The sequence below is a fragment of the Coregonus clupeaformis genome, chromosome 25 (assembly GCF_020615455.1).
Source record: "Coregonus clupeaformis isolate EN_2021a chromosome 25, ASM2061545v1, whole genome shotgun sequence".
In the NCBI taxonomy this organism is placed as follows: Eukaryota; Metazoa; Chordata; class Actinopteri; order Salmoniformes; family Salmonidae; genus Coregonus; species Coregonus clupeaformis.
Genome location: NC_059216.1, coordinates 4,142,224 through 4,157,219, shown reverse-complemented (window position 1 = coordinate 4,157,219; position 14,996 = coordinate 4,142,224). Strand labels below are relative to the sequence as shown.

Below are 14,996 nucleotides of genomic sequence, written 5' to 3'. Positions count from 1 at the left end.
CATTCAGATGTACACAAACGCCATGTAAGGTGGTGCTAGCAAGCATGCTAGGTATCAACAGCCAATTGACTAGTGGCTGGAAGCTATAGTGCGCTTCGATTGGTTAATCGGGCCAAGATATCGCAGAGTATTTGCTTGCAATGCCCAACGCTGCCACGCCCACTTCACTTCCCTCCCTTGAAAATGAATGGAAACCCACATCATCTTCAGTTAAAACGTGCTGTAAGGGCTCCATTTGAGATCTCTCATTTATCCTCTCTCCTCTCTCCCCCTCCTCTCCAGGTGATGCGTTCCTACTTTAAGCGTGCCGACCCGTTCTTTGACGAGCAAGAGAACCACAGTCTGATCGGCGTAGCCAACGTCTTCCTGTCCTGTCTGTTCTATGATGTCAAGCTGCAATATGCAGTACCCATCATCAACCAGAAGGGGGAGGTAAAGAGACGGCCTTCAGAATCACATAACACCAGGGTTGTATTCATTAGAGACAGCGTAGCAGAACTTTTTTGCAACGGAATTAGAAAAAAAGCATTTCCTATTGGACAAATTCAGGTAGTTCCTCCCTGTTTCAGTCTGTTTTATTCTGTTAATCGCCAAATGAATACAATCCTGTTTCTCAACCAGTGATGTCCAACTTGTGTTCCAGCCCAGCACTAACACACCTGATAAAACGAATCTTCATCTAGATTGACAACTGCCCAAGGTGTCTTGGTGATGTGCTGAAATGAAAACCTCACATTGTCGCACAGTGATGATGCAGCACAGAATCAATGGTGTTTCATCCAGGCGTTGGTTGTCTTGTAGGTGGTTGGGAGGTTACACGTGGAGGTGGTGAGAGTGGCGGGTGGGTTTGAGGACAGCATGGCTGGGGGAGAGGACAATGAGGCCAGCCCCGACGGAGAGGTGCAGGAGAGGAAACTGGTCTGCATGGTGAGTCCGTTTTGGATACGAGCGGAAACACTCATAGAATACACACATGCTTACACACACACACACACACACACAGGAAAGTCACTTTTTTATATGGTTCGTCTGGAATGCCAAGCAATATAGTTTGCTTGTTCTCTTTCGAATCATATTTAATCATATCCTCTCTCTCCTGCCCGATCTCTCTCTCTCTCTCTCTCTCTCTCCCGCCCGATCTCTCTCTCTCTCTCCCGCCCGATCTCTCTCTCTCTTTCTCTCTCTCTCTCTCTCTCTCTCTCCCTTCTCTCTCTCTCCCCTTCTCTCTCCTCTCTCTCTCCTCTTCTCTCTCTCTCCCCTTCTCTCTCCTCTCTCTCTCCTCTTCTCTCTCTATCCCTCCTCCTCTCTCCCTCCCTCTCTCCACCCCCTCTCTCTCTCTCTCTCTCTCTCTCTCCAGATCAAGATTCTTCAGGCAACAGGTCTCCCCCAGTACCTGTCCAACTTTGTCTTCTGCCAATACTCGTTCTGGGACCAGGCGGAGCCCGTAATTGTGGCCCCAGAGGTGGACCCCTCTGCCTCGTCCCCCAGCAGCAAGGACCCTCACTGCATGGTGGTCTTTGACAGCTGCAAGGTCAGACATCCAATTCAATTTAAAATGCTTTATTGGCATGGTAAAAGTACTTGTATTGTAAAAGCAACAATGTTGAAAAATCCAACAGGATATAAAATGAATGTACATCTCAGTCATGTTGCAGATAGTTCTTATGGTTCAGGATGAATCAGGTAGCCTGGTTAAACCAGTGGTGAGCGCAGCATTCAGTCTAGTTTAACCAGGTTATGTATCAGGACCCTTCCTATCTTCTTACAGTATTTGTATTGTTCCGCTGTAGTGTGTTTCTGCTAATGGACCTATTTTCTTTCGGTTTTCTATGCTATTCTTTCTGCCCTTTCTAATTCTGTTTTTCTTTCTCTCTGTATCTCCCCCTATAGGAGATAGGTGTGGCAGTAACAGAGGAGTTTATAGAGTATCTGACAGAGGGGGCAGTGGCCATCGAGGTGTACGGACACAGACAGGCCGACGCCGGCAGAAACCCTGCCCTCTGGGACCTCAGCATTATACAGGCCAAGACACGCACGCTACGGGACAGGTGCACACACACACAGTCACACAGCACAAAGTGACACCAACACATGCCAGAGGTTCCATTTCCACATAAAAGCAACCTTCTAAATTCCATATTGGTGTTCTGTTGTGTGTCTGTCTCCCCCTACAGGTGGAGTGAGGTAACACGTCGTCTGGAGATGTGGATCCAGGTGTTGGAGATCAACGAGAACGGAGACTTCATGCCTGTAGAGGTCATACCTGCCAGAGACGTACGCACAGGAGGTATATTCCAACTACGGCAGGTAGGTGTTACGCCTGTGTGTGCATGTCTGTGTGTGGCTATCCCCAAATATGTTTTTTTCCTATTTAATCAGGAATTCCAAATTGTCCTTTACCTCAGAATGAAAAAACCAATCCATTACATATTTGCGTCAGGAACATGAACACAACAATACACAGAGAAGAAAAACAGGAAAGTCAACCAACTGAATTGTTTATTGAATCAGTAAGAGGAAGGCCCAGCTGTTTTCACCACTAATGTTCTATGTTGTGTTGTTTCCATGTGTGTCCCTCAGGGCCAGTCCAAAGGCATGTAAGGGAATTTTATCTGTAATCTCTTGCTCCCTCTATCCCTCTCCTTCACCCCCTCCCTCCCCCTCAGGGCCAGTCGAGACGTCTGCAGGTGGAGGTGAAGTCTGTGCAGGACAGCGGGACCATGCCGCTGATAGCGGAGGTTCTGCTGGCCGTGTCCGTGGGCTGTGTGGAGATCAGACCGACACGCCAGGCCAAGGCCAACAACCAACCCATACAGGTAACACACACGGACACATACCTATGCACATACAGTGCATTCGGAAAGTATTCAGTCACCTTGATTTTTTCCACATTTTGTTACGTTACAGCCTTATTCTAAAATGGATTAAATTGTTTTTTCCTCCTCATCAATCTACACACAATACCACATAATGACAAAGCAAAAACAGGTTTTTAGAAATTTTAACAAATGTATTAAAAATAAAAACCGGAAATATCACATTTACATAAGTATTTAGACCCTTTACTCAGTACTTTGTTGAAGCACTTTTGGCAGCAATCTTCTTGGGTATGATGCTACAAGCTTGGCACACATGTATTTGGGGATATTCTCCCATTCTTCTCTGCAGATCCTCTCAAACTCTTTCGGTGTGTAGATTGATGAGGAAAATGTTTAATCCATTTTAGAATAAGGCTGTAATGTAACAAAATGTGGAAAAGGGGAAGGGGTCGTAGCTGGCCGCGACCGGGAGACCCATGGGGCGGCGCACAATTGGCCCAGCGTCGTCCAGGGTAGGGGAGGGAATGGCCGGCAGGGATATAGCTCAGTTGGTAGAGCATGGCGTTTGCAACGCCAGGGTTGTGGGTTCAATTCCCACGGGGGGCCAGTATGAAAAAAATATCATAATAATGTATGCACTCACTAACTGAAAGTCGCTCTGGATAAGAGCGTCTGCTAAATGACTAAAATGTAAATGTAAATGTCTGAATACTTTCCGAATGCACCGTACTATGCAGGAAGATGGCAATGGCTGCGAATGCCATTTACGATATGTCTGTTCTGTACTAATATAATTGTATATTTTGTTGTTTGTCTCACAGATGGAGGGGGATGAGATGGACAGCTATCAGGTAAACACTTCACTGTCCTGTCTCGACTGAAATATCTCTTTCATATATCCCCACTGTATCTGATCAAATCAGACGACTCCGCTGAAGAGGATGCTAAAATGCATGTGCCTGTTTCTGTGGGTCTGTGATGGATTGGTCATGTCTGTGTCTTGTTTTTTTGTGATTGTTTCGTCTGGTCTCCCACCTCTGCACTAGCTTTGGTTGATTGGTCCTGTTCTCGCTCTGATTGGTCATCGGTGTGTGTTCTGTCCAATAGGAGCGTGATCTGGAGCGTCTGCGTCGCCAGTGGCTGACGGCTCTCACCAAGAGACAGGAGTACCTGGACCAACACCTCCAGACCCTGGTCAGCAAGCCAGGTAACACACCGACACACAAACACTGCAGTCAGTGTATAGTGGAGGAACGAGGAAGTATAACTACCTTTACTGGAGTAGCGTTTGGGCGGCAGGTCAAAGGGCACAGCAAATGAGGGAGAGGAAGTGGTGGCAGGAAACAGAATCCTCTGTTCAGGGAAGGTAGTCACGTTCTGATTGCCTACACATCTGTGTGAACATCTGGGTGGAGTTGAAGAAGAAAGACATTGACACTGTTGTGCTCCCTGTACAGAAAAGACAGAGGATGACGTGGAGAGGGAGGCCCAGCTGTTGGAATGGCGCCTGACACTGACCGAGGAGAGGAACGCCGTCATGGTGCCTTCAGCCGGGAGTGGCATCCCTGGAGCTCCCGCAGAGTGGTGAGAGAGAGAGAGTGTGTGTGTGTGAGAGCGGGAGAGTTGGGGCTAGACTTAAATGTAAAATGATCACACAGTTATTTTATCATAAATGTTAATATTGTTCAGGAAGTGAATCTGACAATTGTGTACATTTTTTGTGTCTTTAGGGTGCCCTTACCTGGAATGGAGACCCATACCCCTGTGCTTTTCCTGGACCTCAGTGGTAAGTTCTCCTTCTTAAGTGTTATAATATCTCTGACTGGTTTAGTGACAATAAGTAAATCATTCAAATCCTCACTTTTCTCTTACTTCTCCATCTACTCCCCCCTCTCCCCCCTTTCTCTCTCCCATCCCCGCATTATCCATCTCCCCTCCCCCCTTCTCTCCCATCCCCCCATCCCCACTTTCTCTCTTTCCCCACCCCCCTCTTTCTCTCCCATCCTCGTCCTCTCCTCTCTCTCTCCTCTCCAGCGGATGACTTCAGTTCCCAGGATGCCTTGGAGGTCCCGGAGGCTGGGGGTTGGGACGCCACTCTGAGCGGCGAGGATGAGGAAGAGTTCTTCGACCTGCAGATCGTCAAACACTACGATGAAGAGGTGCGCACCAGGGTCCTTTTCATCAGGGCACGGCGTAGTAGTAAAACGTTTTGCAATGGAAAACCAAAACAAGTGTTTCTCATTGGGCAAGTCCACCTAATCCCCCCCCGTTTCAGCAGTCCGTTCTCCATATGGTCCCTAACAGGGTCGCAAAATTCCCAATATTCCCAGGTTTTCCAGAAATTTGAAATCTGAAATCCATGAACCAGGATTTCTGGAAAACGTGGGAATTTTGGGAAAGTTACTGGAATTTTGCATCCTTAATGAACACAACCCTGTATCCCCACCCCTTCTACTAGGTAAAAGCTGAGGCGTCGTGGGACTCCACAGTGCACCAGTGTCCCCAGCTGAGCCGCGGTGGAGCGTGGACGGAGCAGAGGGTTTATCTGACGGTGCGCTGCGTGGTGCAGCTCAGCCATCCGGCAGACATGCAGCTGGTGCTGAGGAAACGGATCTGTGTCAACCTGAACCCCAGCAGACAGGGCTTCGCTCAGAACCTCCTCAAGAGGATGTCCACGCGCTCCTCTATCCCCGGCTGTGGGGTCACCTTTGAGGTGGTCTCCAACATCCCCGGGGTGAGGATGGGACACAGGAAGGAAACAGGAAATGACTTAATTTATCATCAATTACTATGGCTCTTTTTGGTAGTGATTTACTACAATGGCTACAAGTCTGTCCTCTCCTCACGTCCTCTCCTTCGTTGCACTGATATGAAGAAGGTGAAATGCCAACCTAATGATGCCCTTGGCACGACCATATTGTTTTCACCTGTCAAGTAGTGTTTTCCAACCAGTGCAGATGAAGGGGATTTTTTAGCAATTGAGATAGTCTGTGTGTTTTTGGCAGCTCTACTCTCTCTCTCTCTCTCTCAGGATGCCCAGGGTTCAGAGGACAGGGAGATGTTGGCTCGTCTAGCTGCCAGCACTGAGAACCCCAAGTCGGCCGACAACGAGGCAGCCATAGAGAAATACCTCCGCAGTGTCCTGGCCGTAGAGAACGTCCTCACTCTGGACCGCCTACGACAGGTCACTATACACCTTCACACTAGGACTATCTACCTACGACAGGTCACTATACACCTTCACACTAGGACTATCTACAGCAGCTTTTTCCAAACTCGGTTTTGGGGAACCAAGGTGTGCACATTTCGTTTTTTCCCCAGCACTACACAGATGATTAAACTAATCAAAGGCTGATGATGAGTTGGTTATTTGAAAAAGCTGTGTAATACTAGGGCAAAAAACAAAATGTGCACCCCTTGGGGTCCCCAGGAAACGCTGGTCACATGCTTAACACAAATTTGTATTAACAGTACTGTTGCTTATTTCATGTTCCTGTTTTGTGAGTGTGTGTAGGAGGTGGCGGTGAAGGAGCACCTGGCGGGCAAAGGGAAGGGCAACAGACGCAGTCTCAGCTCCCCCAGTGTACACAGGGTAAATGGCACATTTTCTGTAAAAAACTAAAGCAAAAAAGTATGTTGGGGTATTACTGGGTCCTATTGATTTATTGAATAGTTTTAAGCCACTGAGGTCATGACATTTCTCTTTTTCCCTGCCTTCCTTCCTTCCTTCCTCCCTCTCTCTCTTTCTCTCTCCTTGGCGTCTTCAGCTCTCTGGCAGCAGACAGGACCTGTCATCTAACTGCAATCTGGACGACAACAAGGTACAACCCTGTTGAAGCTGTAGAACTGTTACTATTCAATCTGAACAACCCCACATCCCAAACTACACGGATCAACCCTCACATCTTTTAACTCTTGTTTTTTTCTCTCTCTTCTCTTCTCCAGACACGCTGGGAGAGCCAGCAGGACATCTTCATGACCTCGCCCCAGTTCAGCCACACCCTGCCTCGCCCCTCCTCCTCTCCCCCTACTATTCCCTCACAGAACCTGAGCCAGGACCCAGAGCAAGGTAAGGGCCTGACTCCCCCTCTCCTCTACTCTCCCCTCCCCTTGCCCCCCTCTCCTCTCTACCTTTCTCCCCCTGAGACTGCTCTACTAACCTGGCCTTGCTGACTCTACCTCAGTCTCCACCTCTCTCTCTCTCTCTCTCATCATCTCTCTCTTCTCCTGTCATCGCTCTCTCTCTCCTCCTGTCATCGCTCTCTCTCTCTCCTCCTGTCATCGCTCTCTCTCTCTCCTCCTGTCATCGCTCTCTCTCTCTCCTCCTGTCATCGCTCTCTCTCTTCTCCTGTCATCGCTCTCTCTCTTCTCCTGTCATCGCTCTCTCTCTTCTCCTGTCATCGCTCTCTCTCTTCTCCTGTCATCGCTCTCTCTCTCCTCCTGTCATCGCTCTCTCTTCTCCTGTCATCGCTCTCTCTCTCCTCCTGTCATCGCTCTCTCTCTCCTCCTGTCATCGCTCTCTCTCTCCTCCTGTCATCGCTCTCTCTCCTCCTGTCATCGCTCTCTCTCTTCCCCTGTCATCGCTCTCTCTTCTCCTGTCATCGCTCTCTCTCTCTTCTCCTGTCATCGCTCTCTCTCTCTTCTCCTGTCATCGCTCTCTCTCTCCTCCTGTCATCGCTCTCTCTCTCTTCTCCTGTCATCGCTCTCTCTCTTCTCCTGTCATCGCTCTCTCTCTTCTCCTGTCATCGCTCTCTCTCTCTTCTCCTGTCATCGCTCTCTCTCTCTTCTCCTGTCATCGCTCTCTCTCTCTTCTCCTGTCATCGCTCTCTCTCTCTTCTCCTGTCATCGCTCTCTCTCTCCTCCTGTCATCGCTCTCTCTCCTCCTGTCATCGCTCTCTCTCTCTTCTCCTGTCATCGCTCTCTCTCTTCTCCTGTCATCGCTCTCTCTCTCTTCTCCTGTCATCGCTCTCTTTTCTGTGCAGTAGACCTTTGGTGTGGTTCTCTTTCCTGTCTACTAGGTTGTCTCCTGTTTTAAGTGTTCTTTGTTTGATTTCACTTTCTCTCAGTGATGTCATTGAAATGGATGTGAGAGTGACCCAATGACAGTTAATTATTCAAATTAATTGGCAATATTTTATGATTATAATCCAGAGATTATAATATGTTATCACATGCTAAAATCATCTTCTTTATTTGATTATTTTCGGTTATTTTAATCAATTCTTTGTCTTGTCTCTGACCTGGTCCAGCCATTTTCTTCATCGTGTGTCTTTTTTCAATGTCATTTCCTGGGCTTGCTTTTCAACTTCCTGTCTTAATCACTCACACTTCCGCTACCTTCCAATCCTCCCATCTTTTATTCCTGCTCCTCATCTCTTTTACTCCTCCTCCTCCTCCCTCCTCTTCTCTTCTCTTCTCTCACCGATTCTCCCCTCAGGTCGTTCAGGGCTTGCTGCCTCTTATCTTTCAGTCAAAGCCCTGGTGCCACAGATGCCCAAGCTGCTCAAGTCGCTGTTCCCTGCCCGCGAGGACAAGAAGGAGCCCCTACGCCCTTCACCCCACTCTCTACAGGTAGGGCACACATACCCCTCTGACCTTCCGTCATCCAGTGACCTTTTGACCTTTTGGTTGAAATAAATTGTTCCCTTTTTTATGTTGTGAACCCACTGAAGCCTTTCCCATTTTCTTGTGATCCACCAAATAAACCGAACCCTGTTTCTAGCCACAGCACCAGTCAGTAACTGGGAGCCCAGAGAAACTGGACGGTCGATGTGAGTCTATAATCCACTATAGTTCACCGTCTCCTCATCCTCTGCCTCCATAAAGACACATTTCTGTCTGACTCAGAAACCATTGCTGTAATCCATGCTTTCTTTTCAGTGTGGCCTATATTTCCATTTTTATTTTGTCCATCAGGCCTTTTATGAGACTCATCGTCATCTGCATTTGAGCGGAGGAAAGTGGAGATGGTTTTTAGGGCATTCAAAGGAAGACACGTCTAGACCAGTGAATGTTACACTCAGCTTCCAGATGAAACACACTTGTATAATAGGCTTTTAGACGAGCCGCTCTCAGAAGACAGACTGGGGGTAGAGTCTAGTGGTATTATAGTCATTATAGCACCGTGATGCAATGACTTCAATGGAAGGTAAGCATGAATGAATGGTTTAACACAAAAAACAAAGCGCTAATTCCTACATCTCTCCAATAATGTTTTCTTCTTCTTGAGCTGTTTAGTTTTATAAAGGATCCTCAAAGCATTGGTCTAAGGGACCACACACACCGCACCTAATGTTGATCTGCTGTTGATCTGCCGTTTGTTCGGCGTGGTGTGTTTTAGGGACCACCCGCTGTAGGGCTGGGCGATAAATCAATTTAGATTCATTTGAATGTATGTTTTTGCACGATATTCCAAATGCCTGTATTGCGAAAATCAACTTATTTTACATTTTCTATGAGCGTTTATGTCCGTTTGTTCTCCTGTTGTTTTTTGGGTCTCGCCTCCTTCACTCCTTCTGCTGTGACTGGGCACCTACCCATTTACACACCAACCCCCCTCACACACACCAAGACCCCCCCCCCCCCACACACCAAGCCCTTCCCCCTGCCACTCACAACAACAAAGATGACATTTTACATTTTACATTTTAGTCATTTAGCAGACGCTCTTATCCAGAGCGACTTACAGTTAGTGAGTGCATAAATTATAATTTTTTCATACTGGCCCCCCGTGGGAATCGAACCCACAACCCTGGCGTTGCAAACGCCATGCTCTACCAACTGAGCTACATCCCTGCCGGCCATTTCCTCCCCTACCCTGGACGACGCTGGGCCAATTGTGCGCCGCCCATGGGTCTCCCGGTCGCGGCCGGCTACGACAGAGCCTGGATTCTAACCAGGATCTCTAGTGACACAGCTAGCACTGCGATGCAGCGCCTTAGACCACTGCACCACTCGCAGAGTGAGAGATCACTTCTTCCTCTCGGTCAAGCAGTTTCAACTCGCTATTTGCATTTGAAGTTTGGTTCAACATAATCAGTCATATGATCATCGAAACACATCGAGACATTATTTTACTGCAATAGAGGATACCCTTTTTATGTTTCAACTCCTCAAAATGAACATTGATTGATTCTGGAAAATGATTGCTCAGTTTCTGTTGTGTGTGGCATTGCGGTACAATGTACCACTAGCAGGATTTTAGCCACAGACTGTTATACTAGCTGTCTAGTCTGTTTTTATAAATGTGCAATAAGGTATAGTTTCACGAGCCCTGAATTCATTGGATTATTGCTCAATGTTTACCTTTAATTGTACAACAAAGCTTATTTAGAGAAAACATAAAAATAATTGAGTGAAATACAGTGCATTCTGAAAATATTCAGACCCCTTGACTTTTTCCACATTTTGTTACGTTACAGCCTGATTCTAAAATGGATTACTTTTTTTTACACACTCTACACATAATACCCCATAATGACAAAGTAAAAACAGGTTTTTACAAATTTTTGCAAATGTATTAAAAATAGAGTAAATACTTATGTAAATGTGATATTTCCGTTTTAAAATATCACATTTACATAAGTATTCAGACCCTTTACTCAGTACTTTGTTGAAGCCCTTTTGGCAGCGATTACAGCCTTGAGTCTAAGGTCAATTTTGAGTCTCATAGTAAAGGGTCTGAATACTTATATAAATGTGATATTTCAGTTTTTTATTTTTAATACATTTGCAAAAAATTCTAAAAACCTGTTTTTGCTTTTCATTATGGGGTATTGTGTGTAGATTGATGAGGGAAAAAACAATTATTGATTTTAGAATAAGGCTGTAACGTAACAAAATGTGGAAAAGGGGAAGGGGTCTGAATACTTTCCGAATGCACTGTTTCGTGAATCGGCCATAAGTTAAAGGGGGGGGAAATGATGATTTTTAGGCCATATCGCCCAGCCCTAACCAGCTGGTGGACATCTGACTGCTGACATTTTGGCGCGTTTCTACATGTAGAATCGATTTGCGCAAATGTTTTCAAATTAAGTGCCAGCACTTTGTTTAGAGGTGCTAAGTACTCTCGGCCGGCAAACACTACCAGTGTGTCCGAGCCTTAAGGTAAAGGAAGAACAAAAAAAAGTTTGACAGGGCCTTTCCCCCAATCTATCTCCTTAATGCTGAGTGCCAGTCTTTGGTTTGACTCGGCCGAGGATCGAACTCCCAACCTTCCAAACCCAGGGCGGACACTCACACCAAATGCCACTGAGTTGGTTATGTCCATATATAATGAAGTCTAAAGTCGCTGAACACTGGATGTAAGATATGCCAAGCTTGCTATTTAATTTCCATAAAGACGATATGTTTAGTTATTTAGTAATACCACCATCTGTTTGTCATTCTTTAAAGATAGATAATTCTACAATGGATTTAGTCATTATTTTTTGGGGATTAAAACCATTTTTGTAAAGAGCTGAATATAATCAACTGAGCTTTTTGACTTTTGAAATTAACTCCTAAAGTTATGGACAATGTGAGAGAATACTGATGTATTTCAATGAACAATTGAATCTTTTCTTCAAACCTTTGAACATAATTGTGTTTCTCTGTCTTCCTGGCAGCACATGCCTCGTATCATCATGCAGACAACGGGGCCTGAAGACAGCAGGATCCGGATAGAACCGGTAAGAACCCTCTGTCATCTCTTTTCAACTCTCCTCCTGTCTGCTCCCCCTTTATTAGTGTTCTACTCCCTATGAGCACAATACGTTAAAAATACATATTTTGGGTTGAAAGGACGTCTTTTCAACGTCTTGTGCTCACTGGGAGTTGTAGTTTGTTAGAGATTAGTCTAGTTGTAGTTGATTAGTTGAAATCAGTTAGTTTGCAACATCTCTCCAGGCTCAGACAGTGTATTGACTGTATTATGAAGCTATGGTAGGTAGTAAGTTAGGGGATCTAAGGATCTCATGATGATGATGATGAAGATGGTGGTGATGATGATCATTATGATATTGATGGAAATTGTGGTGGCGATATGCAACATGATGTCCTGGTTTGCTCCAGTCAGTCTTAAGTTTGATGGAGTTCTTAAATTCCTGTTGTGGTGTGATTGCCGTTGCCGTGATTCCTCCCCGTAGGTTGCTATGGTAGGGAGGACCACCCTTATCCCGGCCCTGACCAATGACAGGTGGTCGGAATCCACCGACGCCCCTCTTCCTGTTCAGTCCTCCCAGCATGACCCGCATGACTACCCCCTCAGCCCCATCAGCGAGGCCTCCAGCGGCTACTTCTCCACTAGCGTTTCCATGGCAACCCTGTCAGAGGCTTCAGCCAGCGCCAGTGGCGACCACCCTGCCACCCCCCTCCACACCTCCTCCTCTCTCACCCTCCTAGATGCAGGGGTGGGGCTAAAGGGGATTGATGCTCCTGAAACTACGTTACCCAGAACCCAGCAGCGAGCTGAACAGAACGGTGTTACTGCTGCCTCTCCTCAGTATGACAACAAAATGGCCACCACCGGTCCCGGCTCCAACGTCAACAGCGTCACCACGGGCAACAAGCCCTTCTCCGTGCAGAGGGTGTCGACGTCGGACCTGAAGTCGTTCCAGCAGCGCATCCTGGGGGAGGAAGTGGAGGCGAGAGGAGGAGGAAGACAGGGGAGTCTGGAGAGACTGGAGATCGTCCTGGACGACGAGGATGGCGGCCGCGACTACGTGCTACCTGATTGGCTGAGAGAGGGGGTGTGCGTGACGGTGGGAGCCAATAAGGGCGGGACTGTGCGCTACGTGGGCAACACTGAGTTCGCCGAGGGTGTGTGGGTCGGGGTGGAGCTCGACTCGCCCTCAGGTGTGTTTGGTGTGTGTGTGTTTACTGTTTACACAGAATTGCATGACTCAACATAATAACACCGTAAGAAATTGAATCTATGCAAATAGCCTGAAAATAAAAATCTAGAGGACCGTGTCCTTGTCCGCATGCACATGAGACTCATCAGAGCAGGCAATGCTTAGTTTAGGAAATTCTAAATACTAAACCAACTCTCTTCCTTGTCTACCCCTCACTCCTTTCCCTTCATTCTCTCCCTCCCTCCTTCCTCTCTCCCTCTTATCTTCCTCTCCCTCTTTCCTCCCTCTCTCTACAGGTAAGAACGACGGCTCCGTAGGCGGGCGCCACTACTTCCGCTGTAACCCTGGTTACGGTGTCCTGGTGCGTCCCGACCGGGTTTTCAGACGGGAGCGTTCCACCAAACGGAACCCGGAGAACCGGCGCAGCGGCGAGTTCTACCAGCCCGTTCTGCGGGGAGAGTCCACTAACAGGCGAGGGGAGAACCGCAAGTCCTGGAGCAGCTGAACTGGAGAGAAACAGGTCTGGCAGGGAGAGACCATTATTCCACACATCCCTCTGTCTCCTGGCTCGGATCAACTAGAAAACCCACACATCCTGTTTCTAAGCCTCCGTCTCACTCAGCCCCCTCTCTCTCAATCTCCCCCTAACTATGCAATACTACTGCATCTAATGGAAAACGGTCCCTGTCCTGTGCCCACTCATAGCTATGTAACAGTACCTTAGTGCTCTGGGTTAGATCTGTCTGGATTCATTTCAATAGGGAAGACCTTTACCCAACAAGCCCCTGCTGCTGCTGTGCTGTCTCCCCATCTGGACACAGCACTGGTGGTGCCGCCTGTGGCATGGATTGGGCACAGGACCTGAGTGGTTCCACAGCACCTGAAGTAGGCTACAGAGTGTTGCTGTCTATATGAAGTGACCCACAGGGTGGCCAATGGGGACTGTTTGTCCGCGGGCCAAGGTTCAGGTTCTGAAGTGATGACATCATTTCCTCTGATGTCATCAAACTCTGGTCACACTTCGAGAATCCTTCTGAAAGAATGAGACTGCTATTCCACCAGACTCTGACCGGAACCCCCATCCCTCCTCTTTTTCGATGGAACTGTCCATTTTACTCCCCTCCTCCCCCCTTATTTTTGAATGGAACGGTCCCTTTTAACTAAATGATATTATCGGTCCTTTTTGTGGACTGACATTTTAGCAGTTACTATATCTGTTTCCCCCATGTGAAGTCATTCATCTGAAGTGATCGATTCTTCCAGAATGTGCCTTCATGATTCATGAGTTGATTTTCCTTTGTAATGTTTCTTAGTGGTTTTATTTAATGCACATTTTGCCCTCTGTTGAGCTTTGACGAGAATGCCTTGTGTAAGTGTGAGGTGATCTCCTGGACTGTAGAGTGGACGTGGACGTACCTGTGAGAAGATGTGTGTGTGTGTGTGCCTGTGTTTTAGAAGTTTGGCCCTTGAAGCTGATTTTAACCATGGCCATGTACAGTAGGCTGGGAGAAAAATGATCCCTCTGTCTGTGTGTGTGTGTGTATGCACGTCTCCGGCTGATCTGAAATATGAAGCACCGTCGTTATGACGACGTGGTTTGTGCAACAGTAATAGCCATTGGTTTTAAATTGTAAGTTGAGAAGTCAGTTGAAGGATGTTTCCACTATGAGAAGCCCAGAGAGCAAAATTAGTTGAAATTGCTTTTCTTAAATGTATTTTTAACATCCGGGTGCTTACTGGGAGATTTTGCACGTTAGAGGTGTTAGCAGAATGGTTGTCTTTGGTTCTAGAACTGTTTGAGGAAGTAGCAGTGGTGTGTACTGGACTGCTGGTCTTGTGTGTATGTAACTTTGTGGTAACATTGTGTTCATGTTGTGGAGCTTTATGTAACGTGTGGAGCGGAAGTTGAATGGAAGTTAGGACTGGTATGTTTTATGCTGGTCATTGATTTGTGTTTGGGGAAAAAAGATCTCTGCATATGTTCACCATTTATTTTTTAGAAAGGTGCTCTTAATGTGTGTGAAGCTACAGATCTGTAATAGGGTCTAACATTTACATACTGACTCAATGGCTTTGGGAGATGAAGAAGGCAAGGATGTGGGAGATCGTTTTTTTTAGTTTAAGTTTTACAAGCAATTTGGTTTGAAACTATGGAATTTTAATTAAAATGTTAATTGATCCCTGAAGTTCCTCCAAAATGTAATGAATCTCATTTTTATTAGACATTTGAAGTTAATACTTAAAGGGGCAATCTGCAGTTCAAACAACAACAAAGTGGGGTCCCCGCCACAGTTTTGGTAAATAGGAATGGGGCTGGAGAAATGTAACCACTCTCAAATCAATC

At 46.7% G+C, this 14,996-nt stretch overlaps 1 protein-coding gene across 3 annotated transcripts in view; it reads left to right on the top strand.

Annotated features, from left to right (window-relative positions):
- Positions 1-14,838, top strand: part of LOC121539392 (kinesin-like protein KIF13B) — a 60,144-nt gene extending 45,306 nt beyond the window's left edge. The window contains exons 21-40 of one of the 3 annotated variants that reach the window (XM_041847863.2): positions 283-432; positions 802-927; positions 1,358-1,531; positions 1,891-2,048; positions 2,175-2,307; positions 2,667-2,816; positions 3,641-3,670; positions 3,927-4,026; positions 4,277-4,403; positions 4,550-4,605; positions 4,854-4,978; positions 5,278-5,553; positions 5,851-6,003; positions 6,334-6,411; positions 6,587-6,640; positions 6,765-6,888; positions 8,290-8,390; positions 11,426-11,488; positions 11,945-12,662; positions 12,949-14,838. In XM_041847863.2, coding sequence (XP_041703797.2) covers positions 283-432; positions 802-927; positions 1,358-1,531; positions 1,891-2,048; positions 2,175-2,307; positions 2,667-2,816; positions 3,641-3,670; positions 3,927-4,026; positions 4,277-4,403; positions 4,550-4,605; positions 4,854-4,978; positions 5,278-5,553; positions 5,851-6,003; positions 6,334-6,411; positions 6,587-6,640; positions 6,765-6,888; positions 8,290-8,390; positions 11,426-11,488; positions 11,945-12,662; positions 12,949-13,157 — 3,105 coding nt within the window. In that variant the 3' untranslated portion in view covers positions 13,158-14,838. Of the gene's footprint in view, positions 1-282; positions 433-801; positions 928-1,357; positions 1,532-1,890; positions 2,049-2,174; positions 2,308-2,666; positions 2,817-3,640; positions 3,671-3,926; positions 4,027-4,276; positions 4,404-4,549; positions 4,606-4,853; positions 4,979-5,277; positions 5,554-5,850; positions 6,004-6,333; positions 6,412-6,586; positions 6,641-6,764; positions 6,889-8,256; positions 8,391-11,425; positions 11,489-11,944; positions 12,663-12,948 lie in introns of all 3 variants that reach the window. The other 2 variants (XM_041847862.2, XM_041847865.2) reach the window with 2 other exon arrangements.
- Positions 14,839-14,996: the final 158 nt, after the last annotated feature.